The sequence below is a fragment of the Ascidiella aspersa genome, chromosome 8 (assembly GCF_963924565.1).
Source record: "Ascidiella aspersa chromosome 8, kaAscAspe10.2, whole genome shotgun sequence".
NCBI lineage: Eukaryota > Metazoa > Chordata > Ascidiacea > Phlebobranchia > Ascidiidae > Ascidiella > Ascidiella aspersa.
Genome location: NC_139454.1, coordinates 9,262,322 through 9,282,762, shown reverse-complemented (window position 1 = coordinate 9,282,762; position 20,441 = coordinate 9,262,322). Strand labels below are relative to the sequence as shown.

At 36.8% G+C, this 20,441-nt stretch overlaps 1 protein-coding gene across 1 annotated transcript in view; it reads right to left on the bottom strand.

Annotated features, from left to right (window-relative positions):
* LOC146135975 (uncharacterized) overlaps nt 1–20,441 on the bottom strand; it is an 81,032-nt gene that overhangs the window by 45,769 nt on the left and 14,822 nt on the right. The window contains exons 8-33 of the mRNA XM_083396114.1: nt 18,999–19,154; nt 17,682–17,903; nt 16,806–16,958; nt 14,631–14,807; nt 13,736–13,933; nt 12,730–12,918; nt 12,074–12,270; nt 11,552–11,681; nt 10,769–10,888; nt 10,420–10,499; nt 10,108–10,264; nt 9,316–9,405; nt 8,787–8,963; nt 8,079–8,276; nt 7,443–7,631; nt 6,685–6,878; nt 5,769–5,892; nt 5,506–5,634; nt 5,173–5,243; nt 4,707–4,866; nt 3,688–3,869; nt 3,119–3,248; nt 2,636–2,766; nt 2,046–2,202; nt 825–972; nt 262–388 (exon numbers count right to left, since the gene is read on the bottom strand). Of these exons, the coding sequence (XP_083252240.1) occupies nt 262–388; nt 825–972; nt 2,046–2,202; nt 2,636–2,766; nt 3,119–3,248; nt 3,688–3,869; nt 4,707–4,866; nt 5,173–5,243; nt 5,506–5,634; nt 5,769–5,892; nt 6,685–6,878; nt 7,443–7,631; nt 8,079–8,276; nt 8,787–8,963; nt 9,316–9,405; nt 10,108–10,264; nt 10,420–10,499; nt 10,769–10,888; nt 11,552–11,681; nt 12,074–12,270; nt 12,730–12,918; nt 13,736–13,933; nt 14,631–14,807; nt 16,806–16,958; nt 17,682–17,903; nt 18,999–19,154 (3,986 nt within the window). The remainder of the gene's footprint in view (nt 1–261; nt 389–824; nt 973–2,045; nt 2,203–2,635; nt 2,767–3,118; nt 3,249–3,687; nt 3,870–4,706; nt 4,867–5,172; nt 5,244–5,505; nt 5,635–5,768; nt 5,893–6,684; nt 6,879–7,442; nt 7,632–8,078; nt 8,277–8,786; nt 8,964–9,315; nt 9,406–10,107; nt 10,265–10,419; nt 10,500–10,768; nt 10,889–11,551; nt 11,682–12,073; nt 12,271–12,729; nt 12,919–13,735; nt 13,934–14,630; nt 14,808–16,805; nt 16,959–17,681; nt 17,904–18,998; nt 19,155–20,441) is intronic.

The following is a 20,441-nucleotide window of genomic DNA, read 5'->3' as shown; positions in this document are numbered from 1 at the left end:
ATGCACTTTGATGGCACAAAAGTTTAACTCAGTATGTTACTAAAAAGTAGTGTATGTGGTGTTTATGTTTTTGTGGTATTAAGCTGGAGGTGTCATCCGAGGGCTGGACTATGGGTAAAATGGTCATAATAATTGGTAGTGTGATCGGTAGCAATACGTCAGAACATCAGCAAGTTGTTCTATACCACTTGGCCAAATATCGACTCCTACCCGTTATTATCAGACCCGTGATATGGTTATATGTTTCGTCTTTCAATTCACCTCTCTAATAAGAGGACCTCCGCTGTCTGCAACGCATGAGTCCACTACCCTGCCTTGCTCGTGTCCTAGAGCGCAAACCATTTGCTCGGTGAAACGTAGGTTTCCCCGCTCAGCCGCCCTATTACACCTGTAACAAGGAAGAAGCAAATTGTACAAAAAGTACGGGTGAAGTCACGGCAATTTAATCGGTAACCGTGCTCTTTAAATTTTGAATAGTTACGTCTAACGGTAACGGGCCAGTCTGGGAATATTACTTTGTTGAGTAACCGAACATTTTATGTTTTCTCGGATCTAAGTTTTCAGGGATGCAATTAAAATTCCTAGTTTAGCAAAAACTAAAATCTTGTATTTTTCATTTTTCCTCAAGTATACATAATATATACATAATGCACAAATTAGATTAAAAAAAATTAGGATAAGTGTCTTATTTATGTAAATTGTTTTGAATTCAACTGAATCGCTAATTGTCTTTTAAAAACTTCGGGTTCCCACAATACACACTTAACAATTGGCGTTTAGGCATAAATACAAGGCGATAAAAGTCAGCACGAATCATTCCGTACTCCTCTCTGTCCCTTAAGCGAACCACTCCTTGTTGAAGGACCTCGCTTATAACGACGTCCGAACTGACCGAACTGTCCGCTAATGTTGTTGTGTGGCCGAACCCGGTGACAATGTGTAAGGCGTTCTTTGCACTAGCCGTGTTTGAACCTTAATAAAAAAAAATAGAGGGGTAAAATAGGTATATCGCTATCGAACAAACGATTGACTATAGTTTGTTATGGAAAACTGCCTCACATGTGCTTCAAATTTAGATTGGCAAAGCTTGGAACATCAAATACATTTACGCCACTTTTAGATAATAATTTACTCGCGTTAAGATATTAAGGTTAGACAACTGTACACAAGGAAAATAAGACCTTACTTAAATTTAATCAACATGATTAGATAATAATTTTATTTTTACGGTAAAAGCTTTAATTTTATTTTTAACTGGAAAGGAAGAGCTTTTCTTATCACTAGGGCCCGCAAAAGTCAGTAAAGTTAAAAATTTTTAAGGAGCTCGTCTGTCCACGAATCAAATAATAAAGTTGTTTTTAGCACCTAAGGGACTGTTTCTAAGAAGTATATAGGTTAAAATAAAGTTAAAATTTACAATAAAGTTAAAATTTATTAATAAAGTCAAAATTTGTCAAATTATAGCCTTTGACAAAGTTTTTGTGTTTCTTGAGAGTAGTTTTTGTAAAAATCGTCGTGGAAGCATTGTAAATCAGGAACTGCGACACAATTAAACCATATTATCCCATAAAAACAGGAAATATGTCACAATGCCCACTTGGATCAGCAGTAACTTTTATCGCAAATTGTCCATTTTTTTCTTTATTGTTACGTATTTAAAAAAAATTCATAAAACACTTTATCTTAATAAACGTGGTCTTTTCGAAGATCAGCAATTTGGATTTTAGAAATAGCCTACTGACATTCTGTAATACAAAAATGCCTAAGCAAGCTAAAACGTTTAGGTCTGAAATCGACAAAATATTATGTTTGGGTAACTGGCATCAATTCAAGGAAGAACTGTGGCCTCTACAAACAAGCAATTTCGTTAGGTTAAAATAAAGTTAAAATTTGATAAATAAAAAGTAAAAAAAATGTTTTTTTAGGTTAAAATAAAAATGGCCCTACTTATCACTAAATTTTCCTTGTCCTGAAATGTCGGTATCTGAAAAAAAAATGTCTTCACTTTAGACTTAAAAACAATGTATTTCCCTTTATTTATCTACCTTGTTCCCGGCAGCTCTGATCATCGCGAATGCACCCATCCTCGCTACAGGGCAAGCACACAGGCCGGATGTTCGGGTTAAAGGTCACCCACCCAGAAGATGAACCACGCGGCACAAACTCGTTCCCTGACGTCATCAGCTCTCGACCGAGTTTGATCTTTGGAAATACCAAACGAAGTGGATTACCCTTTTATAGAAGTTTTTTACTACGCCGTGGCATTTAGGCGTGTCCGATAACACCGCATCGATATTTGCTGCCAAATCGAAGCATTTAGACTCGTTCATTATAAGGGTGGTATTGGTTCCGACCCGATACTAAACAAAAAAAGACATTTCTGCCATGGTTTGTGACCCAACAAATTCTTCGGAAAATATCTAATTATCTAAAGGTAAGCTTTTCTAACGCTGGTCTAATATCGGGTTCGATTGTCGTTGCACCATATTTATTAACTATGTCCGAGGTTAAGTTGCTCCACAAAGTTCAAATATAGAAAATAAAACAATATTCATGACGAAAAATGTGTCGCCAATGCCTTAACACTAAACATCGTTGATAAGTAAGTTATAGGTTCAAAAAATAAACTACAAACCAGTGCTATGTCGTATCCATTTAAAATTGATTTGAAATTTTTGTGGCAGTAAATTACAGCTGGTTCGAACACCCTGATGTTTGATCCTGAATTTGTAAAATCCTCCAGGCTAACGTCAAGATGCTGTGTTCCTGTAAAACAAAGGGCTGAAATAGCAGATATATATTAGGACTGCTTAAACATCATATTCGAGATACAACCACTAGTTGAGGAGGTAACAGACTCATGCCATGCTACCTTTACTAATAATTCGAAAACTGATCTGCTGTCTTTTATATTTAAGGTAACGCTAGGAACTCTCAACATAATGCAGGTCCGTAATGCATAAATGCAATGTATGGAAGTTAAAAAGAATGTCAGTTAAATAAAAACTAAGAAACACGAAATAATTTTTATTTGTCCCAGCGTCCAAATTTACTTTGAACAAACCAGCTCTGTCATTATACAGCTTACCATTTTAAGGTCATTTCGCGAAGTCCTTACCCATGATTACATGGAATTTCTTGGATTTCGTTTGGTCTTTCGATTCACAAACGTCCTTAAACAGGTGAGCTGCTGTGAGTATCCAGGAGTTGCTGATAACGCTGCCTCCAGCGAAAGTTCTTTCGCGAATCTAAAACGTTGTTGAATGATGAAAACCCAACTATTATGTCACCCCACATTGCAGTAAGCGATATGCCATTTCCTAAATATGCTCGTGCATTATGCGAAACCTATGAGTTATTTTGCAATACAGCAATATGCAAGCCTGGAGTACATGTTAAGAAACATAGCGTAACCTAAAAGTTTTCGCAGTAAGCAATATGTTATTTCGTAGACATGCTAGTGGCTAAAGCGAAACCTATACATTAGTGTTATTGGCGAATACAGCCATATGTAAGCCTGATGCAGTACATGTTTGAAATTATACATTGTTTAGAATGGCGGAAATACTCTATTGTAATCGGTGTCTCCAGTGATTTTCGTGAGAGTTTTTTTCGTACGGTAACCTTTAATTCGTCCCTGTCCGATATGTATAATGCCATATGGTAAAGTCTGCAAATTGGTCTTGCCTCCAAAGGCTTGGTCATGCGGGCAACGGCAACCTGCCACGGCCATCTTCCCACTTTGGCCGGTTGTCCGCCAAGCACTCGTGGAGTAACCTTAGCCTCAAGTCGAGATGTTCTGGCAATGTCTGAGAACCCGCCGGATGTACCACACTGGTTTAATTCCTCTGGCGGTAGCTCGAAATCTCCTGCGATAAAATGTTCTTGTTTGGAACAAACCGAAGAAAATACCGAATACGATTTATGTAGTCCAACTCTAGGAGTGTGATCCTTAAATATGGTTTACTATAATCTTGAAATACACAAAATTGAAACAATACAACTGAACTGTAAACATTGTGAAAACTTTTTTCCAATTTACTGCACTTTATTCATACGCAAACAATTGTACCAACAAGCTTACGAGTATGGCAAAAACGGGATCCCCAACATGGCTTATCCTCTTGTTGCATTATTAGAAACGCTGTAAATTCAGTCAACATGCCACCCATAGTCAATGCAGTGCTTTTGATAACTGGCTTAAATTATGTCACTTTTGTAAATCACTATGTTTTATACTGCCCTTATTTTGATCGATCGCGGTAGGCAAAGTAAATAATACATTCACTAACTTTAACTAAATAAAATGCAATAAGAGCCATTTAAAATATAAAAAAACAAATATATCGGCTGTTTAGGATTTAAAAATGTTCCGTACTAATTTAGATTGCACCACTTTATAAATAAAGTTATACTCGTGTGATTTCATTGTGGGAATTTTCAAGTTTTAAACATCTTACTTAAGGTTGTTTCGTGCTAGGTGAATACTTAGTTGAAATATGAATTTGAGGTTTTCCAACCAGAAGTCAAGAATTTAAAACAATATCGCATTTAAGACAAGACACGCCGGCCGCGTATATCATCACAACATACGCATTCTTCTCTTGCTCAACGAGAGAAATAGCGCTATGCAAACAGCAGTTAAACCTTTTGTTTCGGTTACTTACATAACCCTTTGCTGCGATTTCTGTCGAGATTATACTCACGTTTTAACGACGCTCTTCGTTTTTCTAGAATTCTAGTTAAAGCGTTCGAATCGCGATTGAGGATGATTCGATCCGAAGAAACACAGACGAGGTCGCCAATGTAGTCGATTACGTTTTCAAGCGATCTCCTGCAGTCTTCGCAACTTATAATTACCGAGATCTGCAATACATTGATGTATATTTAGAAGAATTCCGTTTCCAGAAATACAATTTTTTTAATCCACAATTAATGCGAAAAATTAATAGTATGGACCAGTGGTTTTTGGTCTAGTTAACCAATTAGCATTTAAGTAATCAATGTCAAATACCGCTTTCCAAAGATTATAAAGTGATATTTTGAACAAAAATGAAATAACAACATTATTACGACCTATTGCAATCAAATGAACATAAAAGTTATTTTAATATGGTACGACTATGCTTAGTGCTATTCAGCGTTTTCTTTACTTGAAACGAATAAACGTACCTGTGATAAGTCCTTAAAAGTACCGCTTCCGCCATTTGCGACTTCTCTCGTTGTGTTTGGTTTCATCATACCTGTTTTTAAAATAATTTTTTTAACACTTTTACGACCTTAATAAAATATTTTCTTTTAGTGTATAGCATTTAGCGTGGCGGTAACAAGCAGATACCAGAATCTGGGCAAAACAGAAAAAAAAATGCTCTGATAAATTAACTGAATACGAAATAAAATTAGGCCACTGGTAAACCTCAGGCTTATTATAAAATTAAAAACAAGCTATAAACAACACAAAGTATTAAAAAATCAAAACCTTTTTATTTAATAAAAACAACCAACCGTTGAAAGTTACGAAGACTTTGCGAATTACATCTTTGTGTGCCATCTTTGATTTTTCCACAAGTTTTTCGAAGAATAGAATCGCATTTCTTACGTCACCTTTTACCCCCAGCTTTCTTCGAAGATTTTCTTTAATAAAATGTGTTATCCTCAATATGTTTGATAAAACGACGCTTCTCTTCATTGTCTACTTTTTACACCGTTTTACATCAGTCAAGATTGCATATTTTTATTCAACTGAGTCGTGGCCTACAGGATAATACCTTGGTCCATGTCTTGCAAAATAGAAATGGCTTGAGAGCTGTTGATGGCGGGTTGTTTAATGTCTCTCACCAACTCAGCATTTGTTCCAAACGCAACGATTCCGAAAAGGTATTGCTTGTCCAACTAAACGTGACATCAGTTTCACTAACCTTATCATCTGAAGGGTGTTTACGACTCGCTAAACGAAATTTTTAACAACTTTGACCAACATAAAAATATGCCACGTGACAAAATGAATCAACAACACCCTTCAATTGGTAAGAAATTGTAAACTACTGGGGAAAAAATGTATCTAAGTAAGCCTAAATTTAGTGAGTGGATATAACACATAAATTAGAAGACTGAATAATAGAAATTTACAAATATTTGTCGATGTTTTCAATATTCTTCTACTATTATATACAGCTGTAAACTTCAAAGTTCTGCTTATCCCGTCTTTATATTATTCGAAAGAGCTATCACGTAATTGAGTCGACGAATAGGGCCAAACGTGGATAATTACTGCTTCTCGGCAAATTTGTTTGTGGGGCTTCGGCGAAAAAAATGTACCGTCTTGTTGTTACGATATTGCAACACGACTATGTTATTCAACCATTTTAAGATAGGAAGGTCAATATAATATAACAATGTTGTATGTTAATCAGTGTATTAGTGTAAGAGGTGTCATAGAGCCAAGTCAAGGAAAATTCTAGAAATCATTAAGCCCCGTTTATAGTATATCGTGCTTTTTGGTGCCATTAACGTGCGTATAAAATTATAATTAGCGTGAACCCAGCTAACGTTAAAGCTGATATAAAAACAGGACAACAGTTAGAAATATAAGTACGAAGCTATCCGGAATGGGAATATTCGAACAGGCCTATTTTAATTATTAAACAGATTATTCTCAGTACCAATATTATACAAACCAAAGACCTGTTTTAGGAAGTTGATAAGGAATTGAATAGACGCGTCAAACATGTTTTCCCCGTCCACGTAAGTGTTTGAAACATCGATGAGAAGATATATCTCGGCAACTTTGCCCTCGTCGCTGCCGATAGTGTTTAGCACTTGTATGTCTGCCAGCAAAGTGTCCACCCCTGGCATGCTGCGATCGGCATAACGGGCATCTAAATGATAAAGGTTAAGTGCTAGCAAACCGATGCTATAAAGCCAGATTGACAAAGGTGTAATATGGTGACAAAATACAGCCTAACGCTTTATTAAACACCACCTACTATACAGCACTCTTGCATTATTCGTGGATCGTATCAAAGCTCCACGGGGGAAATACTTTGAATAAATATTAGGCAGGGTAACGTATATCTCAGGCAGAAGAAGGTATGACGAAATGCTTACTACAGCTACGTTTAGGTTAGGATGCGGGTTAGCGTTTGGGTTGGGGTAGGTTTAGGTTGGAATGCGGGTTAGCGTTTGGTTTAAGGTAGATGACTAAAAATGCATCACATAATTTATAATATTTTTTATCGTTGCGAGTAGCTGCATTAAGTATTGTGCCATACCTTATTCTGCCTATAGTATATAACATTTGGTAATAATGTTTTCTGCTTCATGAGTGGTATTTTAAAACTATTGAGGTTTTGTTGTTTAGGGAAACATATTCATATAGTTAAGCATTTTGTGGCTCTGCATAGAGATCGACCTTTTTCGATCAATTTGCGTTTTTGCCTCACCGAAGCACTTTGGAGCATGGTGTCCGTTCCACTGCAAATAGTGAAGGCATTCCTGTCTTTTCTCTCCAACCAGCAAGTAACCGCAATCGCATTCAAACTCCACCCGACTTTCAACTTTAAATCCCCCTCTAGGAGTCAGCAGACGACCGTTGATCGGATTGCCAGGATATGCACAACGAGTCAGCTGGTCTGAAAACCATTGGTTGAAAAACAAGTGCAACTGTATGGTAGGTGTTTAACAAGAAAGATAAAAACCTATGCAGAGATTAATGAAAGGGACTTTTTTTATTATAAGGAAAGTAGGCAAAGGTTGTCTAGGCATCAAAACATTATTATACACATTTGTGATTTTCAAATTGCAAAATTTTATTTAAGTAGTAAATGCTTCATAGCTTACTCAAAACAAATTTCTTAGCTTACTCACTCAAAACAATGGTACTTGCATGCAGCGTTTTACGTGCAATGGGTCGTTAAGAATTTTAATTATCTACAAATGTCTTTTTACCAGCACATAACATCTGGAAAGTTATAACGTAATAGAGTTTTAAGCACTCAATGTCTATTTTCCTGCCTTGCTTTTCTTTCAAAACGCTTCTTTGGGCTATTATAAAACTTTTTCACAACCTTACGCCCCACCTATTACGTCACAAACGACCGGCGTTCCGCTCCAGAGCCCATTTTCCTGACAAGTTCTCGTCATGTCTCCCCGTAGCCGGTGGGTCGAAGGGCAGCTGAAGGTCAAATTGGTGCCAACGAAATAAGGACCAGACACATAGTTAGGTATTTCCGGTAATAATGGTAGAAACGATAAGAATGGGTCGCCGCATTCGACTCCTGTAGATTAGAAAAATATATTAGAATTTTTAGAGCTATGAAGTATTGGTATAAACTCTATTTTAGTGCTTAGAAGCGTTTGGAAATCGGTTTATGGTAAAATGAGATCTGCCCCTGACTGTTTTGTTCCTTTTGTAAAGAGATTTTAAACACCGTGGTGTGTAGTAAGTTTTGACAACGCGGCCATAGCTTTATTGGCTCCTTCGTTAACCGGCTTTAATGTTCGCATGCGTTCAGTAAATGATAAAACGTAAAAAGGTAACTTAAACTTTTACAAAGAATAATTTGCTTTAGAAAACGAATATTCAAAATAAAAACATTTTCGAGATATTTTGACAGTTGAAACATAAACAAAACGAAAACACAACAAAAAGCTCAAATAAAATATTTTTCAATTCCACTGGTTTAATCAGATCATCAAATATAGAAACAAAAGTGCTTGATAAAAACTTTTCCCCTTGAACTGAATAAACCCAAATAATAAAGTTGACATTTCGCTTTAATACATACTTAAGCAGATAGGCAGAACTCCACCGTAAATTCCAGCCCCGGTGCATTTTCTCGATGCTGAACCGGAGTAGAGGTAGAAGCCGACGTCACAAACGTAGTGGGCGATCCGGTGAATCCCCTCACCCAGGTACTCGATGCTGCAGTTGCCCGCAGGTTCCGCCTCACCACAATCCAAGTCTGGTAAGGGATTTCAAAGCATTGTGAAAAGTGATTAGGTATATCCTGAAATGTAATGGGTTGGCATGTGCAGTTTACATGCATTGGATACGGTCGAAAGGATTTCGCAAGATACAATTTCTTTAATAAGCTCAAACTGATCATTTTCGTTACAAAAACAATTTGTGTCCGCATATTTTTTTCAGTCATTCCTTGAAGGGCATTTAAAGAGAAATGTCATATGTACGCCGCTAATCAATTACCGATACTTTATAACGGATTTAATCAATGGCCAAGGTAAAATATTCTGCCGATTTTAATCCACCAATGTTCCTTATTAAAAGAATGCTCACAAACGAATGTTTCGTTTTACCTGTGCTAGTAACGTTGAAAGTGGACACAACTGAAGTTAGCATGGTCGTATTGTTCCTTACCGTCGGTGCAATTTTGGATGTTGAATTTGCTGAAAAAAATTTGCGAGTTTGAAGAAACCGAAATATCTTAAAAGTTTAACTTATTAGGCCTAACATCTTCGTTCCTTGAAAGTTTTATGAACCCTTGTCAACGTCGCCAATGGAAAATGAAAAATGAATAAACTTATGTATTTCCTGTTTGTTGAAATATATGTTAACCATTTATACACAATTACACATGTACGACCTTGTCGGCGTCTATCGTGGGTGCGAGTTTGTATGACGAGTTTGCAGCGCTTTTAACCTTAAATCCCCCGTTTCTTGTAAGTACATAAAACCCCTGTCCACATTGTCAATGAAAAATGTTTAAGTTTTCATGTTGCATTGGTCCCTCTGTAGTACATTTATTTACTTACATTTCGGCATCTGATGTTGATATCAGAAAGTAGTTTGCTTTAAAATTCAAACCGCTGCCTTTATTTGAATTGCGGTATTTGTATTAGGTTCTTGTTGGAAAATAATTTAACCATTTAAACACATGTATAAAATTGTATCCCAACCCTTACAACTATAACTAGCAAAAATAATTGCATATAATTGCATTTAATAAATGATCCAAACCTGTCCTAAAATTATGTTTTTAATTAACAATACCTGGAGATGTTCATGACAGATTTTGCGGATCAAAACATCATTCGAATCTTGTGTGTAAAAACAAAATCTGCCACTCAAAAGTGGTAGCCCATACTTACATGTCATTAACACCTTGCCTTTTTCTAAAATTAATGGCAAAGCATATGAATCGCGATTGAGGATGATTCGTTTAGGAGAGGTGACAAAATGATCAATGTAGTCGTCAACGTTTTCAAGTGATCTCTTGCAATCGTTGCAGGTTACTATCATGGTAAGCTATAACAAGCAATGATTAAGGTTGTACACTTAAAACTTCGCCCAAATTTGTTACTGCAAACAACGATATATCATTTTTAACACCAACGAGATTAAAAAGAACCATGTTTTACGCGGTGCTACTTTTTTATGATAAACTATTGTACAACGTATACCTGCATCAATTCTTTACTAAGATTTGTTTTGTTGTTTATTACTTGGTTGATTCCTTCTTGCTTAATTTTTTCTATTTCACCTATATAAAAGCAAAACATTTTTGATTTCTTATTGATCCTTCTAAACACACACGCATAGGCAACTGCAAAATGTGGTTTTTACTACAATTTACTTTATATTGGTTTTTGTGGGAGTTTCAAATATCGTATGCAATATATTTGGATTTGCTATCAATGCTTAATTTCGCTGGCTACCAAAATAAATCAACATGTCTATAATCTTCAGCTTTTTTATCAAAAAGTACGTTTTCCTAAACTCTGCGAAGTTTGTAAATCTTGTGTTACTAACCGTTAATCGTAAGATAAACTTTGCGAAATATGTTTTCGTTAGAAACTTTCTTCATTTTTTCGTAAAATGAAAGCGCGCTTAGGAGATTGCTCTTTTGTCCCAATTTCTTTCGGAGAATTTCTGTAACAAATGTTGAAAAGGTTTTACGTTTTCTTGTATAACAAATTGTATATGGCTTATGCGTAAAATTGATCGTACATTTAAGGTGGACGTTTTTCTATTTATATTAGGAATAACTGAAATTTTAGACATTGATATCAGTTATAAAAAATCCAACAAAAATTAAAAGGTTTTGGTATTACTATGTGATTCAAACATATTTTTTAATACATGCTTCAATCAATTATCTTGATAATTAGTTGGACACTAGCAAAAACTTATTTTCTGTTTTAGATAACCAACTCAATCTTTAAAGGAAAAACATCGCACCGCCTTATGCGAATAAATGACGACAATGAAGACATCTAACGGAAGCTAGTTCTTTAAACTTTTTATGATATCTTCAAGATAAATTTAAGAAATTTAAATATATTGCGTCTCTAGAAAAATACTTACATTTTAAAATTTAAAGATTTGATCTTACAAAACTAAAACAAAACAAAACAAAAAAATATTTTTATACTGTTCATATTTTAATTTATACCAAAACGTATTCACGAATATACTATCATTATTGCAATCGCATAAAAATCAACATCATTCCCAATCAACGTATTCGGCCTGACCCTCGTTGGATCCCTATTCCCTGTTGTGAGTTCCATTATTAAAGTAGACGTTTTTAACCTTGATTTTTTTCCACATCCAGCAAAATTGAAATGGCTTGAGTGCTGTTAATGGCGATATGATTGCTGTCGTTTATTACCTCAGCTTTGGCTCCAAACACAACGATTCCAAAACGGTAGCGTTCCGTCAACTGAAGAGTCAAAAGATAAAATCTATAACGTTTAGTATTTTCGTGATGCAATGTTCTTCCCTCAGTTGTCATTTTTTCGATTTTTAATCAAAGGAGCACGCGTTTCAGGTTTTTCTTTACAAATTATATTAATGTATTAATAAATAACATATTAGAAAGGTAATTACAAGTTATGAAACACTAATTAACCGTCGTTGCAAAATAGATCGAACATTGCTCTTCCGACAAAGCACTCAAGCAATAATACAGTTCTTAAAATAATATTTAACGCAGTTTAACTACAGATTGCTAACTTTTGAGATCCATAAAAAGGCTGGCAAGCTTTGTGGCTGATTAGTTATAGTTTCTAATCGAAATATTTCGCTCTTTTGAATTTACAACTTTCAGGAAACCTGTTTAAGGAGAGTGATCAGGAATTGTATGGACTCCTCGAACAAGTTTTCCCCGGCACAGAAATGATTCGAAACGTCAATTAGAAGATAAACTTCGGCAATTGCTTTGCCTCCTTCGTCGCTGATGCTGTTTAACTGGCGAATGTCATCTAACAAAAAATCCACCCAAGGAAGACTCTTGTCAGCGTGGCGTGAATCTGATAAAATGACACGTTGTAAAGCCAGAAGAGTTCAAAATGTTGAAGATTGTTAATTTGTAGGCTATCTATTTCCGTACAGATAAAAACGCGACCATTTAGTTAATAGTGGGTTACTGGGCCATTTAGACAGCAGACGATTTCCTCGTGGCTAGAGAAACGAGGAAATCGTCTTGTCATAATTTTTATTTTACTTTAAATATTTAGTGTATTTTCATTCTGCATATCCGTTTATACAGTGCTAAATATGTTCCCAAAATTAAACTATATAAAGTAAAAGCACGAATAACCGAAGAATGCACACACCACCATTTTTTTTTTGTTTCGCAACGGAACCGAGGATTTTTATGTAGTTTGAAGTTTTTATTCAACCGAAGTCAGCTTATTTCTATACATAGTTTCTAATAAAGTAGTCGTGACTTTTAAGTGTTTGTGTAGCATATCGCTATTAGGACTTACTGAAACAATTAGGAGCTTTACGGCCGCTCCACTGAAGATCACTTCCACATTTTTGTCGCTTCTCTCCCACAAGCAAGTAGCCACAATTGCACGCAAACTCCACTGAACTTCCAACTCTGAAGTCACCGATAGCTGTCAACAAACGACCGTTGACTGGAGTTCCCGGATATGCACAGCGTTGCTTGTCGTCTGAAATCACACGATCCAAAAAAAAACGATGACATTGGTGTCTAACAGTGGGGTTAAAATATTTTGGAACGTGATAAAGGTGATAATGTTTTGAATATTCTAGAAACACTTGTTGATTATTTTACTATAGTAATATGAACTTCCGAAACTTTGATGAACTAAGGGGACATAAATTTTGAGTTTCAATTTAAAGAGTTCATAAGAAGACTAACATTCAGTTTTAAACCAATGTTGTAAATATTTTAAATCAACATGTTAAAGAACCCCGGTATGCTTTTATTTTACATTACGCATTAGTTATTCTTAAGCCTTTCGATGGACAATTCTTGTGAGGCCCAATGGGTAAGCCTATATACATATTGTGCAGTACCCGAATATTATAATATTAATTCAGCTGCGCAGTAAACAATTATATGGGCTAAATGTTAAAATATTTTTTTATTCTTTGATGTCAGTTTTTTTATGATGAAGATTGACTCAATTAGATATTTGATCACTTTTTGGATCTCTTAGTGTAGCTCGAAAAATGTGACTTTTGAAGACAAGAAATGTTTAGCTACTGCTACTGGTGGTGCCGATGTTGCTGATTTCACAAAACCAGGATAATACTGCCAGTAGCAGGACTACTGGCCAATTGCAATTTCCAGTTTTATAAATAATTGCCTTTAGCTCATTGTTGTGCCTCAATCTGTTTTGCGTTTGTTGGAAACTTAAGTAACAACCAATTTTTACTCATTCCCGTTTTTATTATTACTCGGTCAAACACTTCATCAACTAGATTAAATTCGCCGACGTTTGTTTATTCCACATTTAATACCTATTACGTCACAAGCGACCGGCGTTCCGCTCCAGAGCCCATTCCCCTGACAGGTCCGCACCCTGTCGCCATACAGCTGGTGGTTTGAAGGGCAGCTGAAGGTCAAATTTGTGCCAACCAAGTAAGGACCTGGAACGTGGTCGGGGATTCCTTTGTTAGATACGGCAATGGATAAAAACGGATCGCCGCATTCGATTTCTGCGTAAAAAGATAAGCGTTTTCTGCGTGTGTTAATACAGTAATAAAATGCTAACTGTTTTATTCACAAAATGCCGCTAGTTACAAAACTTTCTCAATCTCAGAAACGTTGTCATAATTCCCTTGTTATCAGAAAATATTTTCACGAGAGTAAAAACATAAACTATTAAATATTAAACCAAACAGTTGTATTGGTGCTGGCGAATAAACCTTACAGTCATATTACGAGCGTATGTTTATTTTTCTGAATAATGTACAACAATCTATGTATCACCAAATACCTCTCCGTTTATTGTTATAATTATTACAAAATTGCTATATTCTATCATTCGAATTTCAATTTCAGAAATGTTCCTCGAACATTCAAATTTACATATCAGTAAAATAAAATAAAAAAGCGAGCATACTAAAATTCCAATGCCTTATATAGTATGTCGTTTTTGCTCAACATCTTATAACATCTCATTTGCAAACAATTTTAAACAAAACAAAGTGAGCACGAATCGCAAATGTTTGAATCGTTTTGTTAGGCGTAATTATAGAGCAATCATAACAGAAGTTTGCTTCAACAATTATTGCCAACATTCACTGTTTCCATAGTTGCCTTTTTCACACAACAGCATACGAAAACGACATGCTTCTTTATGGTAAAAACACTTAGATGAAAAAAAGTGCCCACTTTGGAACTACAACTGACTTGAGCAGATAGGCAGAACTCCGTCATAGTTTCCAGCCCCGGTGCATTTTCTCGATGCTGAACCCGAGTAGAGGTAGAAGCCTTCATCACAAACGTAGTGGGCGATCCGGTGAATCCCCTCACCCAGGTACTCGATGCTGCAGTTGCCTGTAGGTTCCGCTTCACCACAATCCACGTCTGGTAAATATTGTGTTGAAGTTCTGTTGTTTGCCTTAAGCTTACAATGTTGTTAAATCTATGGTTTGTCTTTTAAGGAAGATAACGTGCTCGTATGTTTTGTGGCATTTGGTGTAGATTGCCAATCGTCAAATAGAAATAAAATTTAGCCAACTTGGCCAACTGGGTTTTAATGCAACAAAATTATTTCCAATATTTCAAACAAATTCATTTTGTTTCTTTAGACCAGGGGTGGGAAATTATTTTCAACCGCGGGCCGTATGAGAAACTTAATATGCTATGGCGGGCCAGGTCAAAAATAAGATCCCAAATACACGCAATGTGATGTCATACTCTGACGGGGTCAAACATATAAGCTAACGAACTTGTTATTACGTTTGTAGTTGTGATAAAATTTGCAATTTAAGTCTAATTTAAAGAAGACGCAAAGCGCGAAATGATTGCGACTATATTTGTTTCAATATGCCAACTTTAATTTATATTTATAGGGGGACGTGACGCATTGAGCACAGATAAAAAATATAGATTACATATCTTATTGATATGTTGACATTTATCAAGTTGTGGGGCGCATTGACCCAAAAGTTAAGATTAAAATACGTAAAAGTTGCTCACAAAAGACTTACAATGATTTTTGCTTATTGAGGCTTTAAGTTACCGATGTGTTACTTGCGGTACAACGGCCATATGCACAGAAGGTATAAATCAGGTTCATTAATTAAATTACGTTGACAACATGTAAATCGGTATGTTTCAGAGTTTAGAAAACCGCTGGTATTTACTTCATAATTTAAAGACGGAATACATTCGACCGAAGCGCAAAAAATGAATAAATATAAGGATAAGTTTGTGAACTTTCGTTGCGGAGAGCACCATAACGCAGAGGACGCTTTTTGTCTATAAAAATGCCAAAAAATCGCGTGGAATATATACGAGAACGACAGAAGGGAAATATAATTTCTCTTTTACTATTTAAAATGGGCTAAAGAGTTTTGCGAGAAAGAGTGTTTAAGATACCATACAACCAAATGTGTAGAAACTCGCCCTTGTTTTTAATTATATGCATTTTACAAAAATAAGCCGCCGGCCGGATTACTCCGCTTGGCGGGCCGTATGTTGCCCAGGTTTGCTTTAGACGAATGCTTTATAATAAAACTGTGTTTATAGTAAAGTCTCAGTATATTGAAAAAAAGTTTGGTTAAGAATACTTTGTCTTATCTAAACTACGAACGTGAAATAATTTATAGTTTTCATTCTATCGAAAGTGAATCCAAGAGGGTTTTCTGGGTTCTGCATTGCCTGAAAATCGTGAATTTATATGGTGGTTATAAATTAACATTTAAATTACATTTGAGTCCCGTTTAAATCCCTGTCTGAGCAGAACAACGCATTCCAATGTGATATCAGCACCCAAAACAGCATGAGACAACGTAAGTCGCAATCAAGTCACGCACTTCGCTAAACAGGCGACGGTAAGCCAAGGGCATTGGCTTTGTTGTACCAAGTTGTAAGAGGTGTTTCAATTGAACAAACTGCCCTAAAACTATTTTACTTGGTAAAATGTAGACGGTGGATTCATTATTAACATTATCATGCTATGGTCGTTTTACTCGACAGACATTACGTTTTATTTTACCAAACGGAATGCTTCAGCCAACAAAGGTTGTCTCGTACTATACGTTTGCCGAAAAGTGCGATCCATTTATCAGTGCTTTCATGATACTAGTATGGCGGCGGTGCCATCGTAAAACCAAATATACCGGCATTTGTAGTAAAACAATAATAATAGCGTGAGTTGAAGCTGGAAAACAACTATTTTATGCTAACGCAAAGTAAGGCAGTATACTATAATATGGCCTTGAAAGGTTCCTCAAAATGGCCATTGGTTTTTAATGGTTGGTGCCTAATATCTATTGGAGAGAAAATAAAGAACAATTAACCGGACATCCCTACACCCACAAATACAAATCCGATCAAATAATAATGTCTTCCACCTACTGGGATCAACACACGTTCTCCCGCAAGCGCGGTCGCACAGACACGAAAGCTGTTTCTTCTCTGCTGTGGCGCAGTCGTCGTCGGTCAGACAGGTTTTGCCGCATTCAAGTCGCTTCTGTTTCACCGCAACCGCGTCTCGTATACCGCAAGCGACTGCAGGGCAAAACGCGTTAGTTGAATTTAAGTCTTCGCTTCTGTTCACCACAAGCGCCTGCAGGGCAAAACGCGTTAGTTGAATTTAAGGCTTCGCTTCTGCTTCACCGCAAGCGCCTGCAGGGCAAAACGCGTTAGTTGAATTTAAGGCTTCGCTTCTGTTGACCGCAAGCGCCTGCAGGGCAAAACGCGTTAGTTGAATTTAAGGCTTTTTGGTTTTGGTTCGCAAACTCTTGCCCGTTCTTCTGCTTATGTCGGAATGGTTAGAGAAAAAGTCCTGGGACCTTCAAAATGCTTTGGACCGACTACAAACAGTTCCTGGTGTAATGGTAGGTAAAGAACAACCTTTCCACCCTTGTTTGTTTTTGAGAACTTCTTTTCTAGCGTTTTTTATTTTTTGAGAATAGCTCTGTATTTAACGTAAAAAATCTCTGTGGCATTCTAAAATGTTTACTAGGGTTTTAAAACAAAATAATTTTATAATGCAATAAGATTTCTCCTTTAAATCATTTGAAAAAAAATGGATAGTAGACATATATATATATTATTAGGTAGGCCAATCAGAGACCTTGCATAATGAAGGCGTTTTTGGAAGATAAATATTCGCGTATTGTAACCAGGCCTATGCAGAAATGACCTAAGTTGTATCGCTGGTTTACTGTTGGCTAAACCAAATCCCTTCATTGATATCCTTACTGTAATCTGGATGAAACGATTACTTACGAACGCATTTCGAAGCATTGGGATACGTCCATTTTCTGAATCCGTCGCAAAGGTGTTTCACCTCCAGGTCCAGTCTGTAGCCAGGTGCACACACGTATTCGAGCTGGTCGTCGTACACGTAAGGCTGGCCGTACACCGGTACGCGTGAAGAGTTTCCGTCCTTTCTCGTAACCTCAATTCGACTCAAGTTAGGTATTTCGGGTGGTGGAGGGCACGATCTTGCTGTAATTATATTACATGAATTACAGCATTGCAGACAACTTGTTAATTGAAGCTGCGTAAGACGATTTGTGATTATAGGGAAGTCCAACAATATCGTTTCGGAGCTAACACCCGATGTCAAGTGATCGTCTCGCTATTCATCCGACCTATAATATAGTTGCATATTTCTAAATAGACTCCAGCCTTGAGACCACAATAAGAACAACGTCAACTTCGGAATAAAATACAGTTAGGAATAAGGCGTAAAAATGACGAAATCGGAATCAGACCTAAATGGCAAAAACCTTTTATCTAGCTCCAAACATCACTCATAACTAACACCAACTCCTCGAATATTTTGAACCCTATCCTAATTGCTAACACCACCAACTACCGCCTATAAGCCGAAACAGAGGCAACAAATCCGGGGCCAAAACAGCGGCACACAAATGTCGACAGCAAACGGCCAATGCCAAACATGTGTCCCTCAATCATCCCATACCCTTTCGCTATAGTCCTGGGCGTAATTTTGACTTATTCCGATTAATTTGGAGCTTAAATCGACATGTTTATGTCTTATCTAGACTATTTTAGATCTTATTCTGTCGTGGTCATTAATGCGAATTTGGCGTTATTATGTCGGTGGTGTTAGTAACAGGGCTGCGGAGTCGGTTAAAAACAACCCGAGTCCGACTCCCGAGTCCGACTCAGGCCAAAAAAACACACCATAGTCCGACTCCGGCCGAATGTAAGATTTTGCCGAGTCCCGAGTCCAGCTCTGATTCTACAGCCTGTATTTTACCCATTTACCCAACTAAATTAAGGTGGATTTTCTGCAATCCACTCATATTGGTGTCATAATTGATCCACCCGCATTACATGGTTTAAAAATACTTCACATTTGCTATTACACTTTTACAACTTACATTTTGCCGCCTTAACAGTTTTAAAATTTGATACTGCGCATGCGCACGTCAGACTCGGGAATCGGGTAGTTTTACGCGGTCTTACTCGAGTCCCGGGTCCCGAACCTTCCATGGCGCACCAGTGCGCCGCGGCGCCCCGGTTGAGAAACGCTGTTCTAAAGTAACTCATGACGATTCTTCGTGTACGCACCTTTGTCAATGCAGGACAAACCACACTCGTAGTCACACACACAGTCTTCAGCCTCAAGGCAGTTTTCCTTGTTTTCCGGACTTTTACAAGAAGCTGGCGAGCATTGTCGGCCACTCGATGTCGTCGCAGGGTCATTGTTGGGTTGACAAGTTTCGGCTTAAAAACATCGGACGTTTTACTTTGCAACGTAACTTGAAAAACAGTTTGTAAAAACGGCACAACCCATAAAGGCCTAACGAAAAACTTAGTAATGGGCATAACAAATATAAACAAATCGGAGCTAATCCCAAACCAAACGCATAGCATACTTACTCGCACGATATTCAGGTGGTTTTGGTGCCCATTCTTAACGGATATTGGGATTTCTGCATTGATATGCAATATAACGCAGCATTTTTTTGTGTTTGTTGGTTTAAAACTCAATTTTTTAAAAAAGTTTTAAGACATCTGTTTTTAAGGTGAAGTATCACACGGCGTCTCGATGTTCAAAACCCTGTCATGCCATAATGTAAAACGTTGTATGAAACGAAGAATATACGCGCGAAGCTCGAACAAAAATTGCGTTTACATATAGTTAAACTGCAAAAAAAAAGTTCGACAAGTAGGCTGCTCAGGACGACATTTGGCACGTGGGTCTAAACCACTCTGAGACAATATATAAATTCCAAGCCACATGTACTTTTAAAACAAATGAAATGCAAATGAATGTACGGCTATAAATGCAAATTAATATACGGCTATGTGCAATGAATGTACAGTTATCACGCGGCCCACAACGCTATGATAACACTAAAATATTCAAAAGTGACTCGCGGACCACTAAAGATGCCTCTGCGGGCCACAGTTTACTAACGCTGGGTTAGACGGTCTGACATTTTGCCATAAACAGCGAGTATCGGAACAGAAAACGAAATATAGGTCTTATCTAGTTGTCCCTCTAGGTGATTTGATAGACATTTTCCTTATTTATTTTTTAGATTTATAGGGGGACGTGACGCATTGAGCACAGATAAAAAATATAGATTACATATCTTATTGATATATTGTCATTTATCAAGTTGTGGGGCGCATTGACCCAAAAGTTAAGATTAAAATACGTAAAACTTGCTCACAAAAGACTTACAATGATTTTTGCTTATTGAGGCTTTAAGTTACCGATGTGTTACTTGCGGTACAACGGCCATATGCAAAGACGGTATAAATCAGGTTCATTAATTAAATTACGTTGACAACATGTAAATCGGTATGTTTCAGAGTTTAGAAAACCGCTGGTATTTACTTCATAATTTAAAGACGGAATACATTCGACCGAAGCGTAAAAAATGAATAAATATAAGGATAAGTTTGTGAACTTTCGTTGCGGAGAGCACCATAACGCAGAGGACGCTTTTTGTCTGTTAAAATGCCAAAAAATCGCGTGGAATATATACGAGAACGACAGAA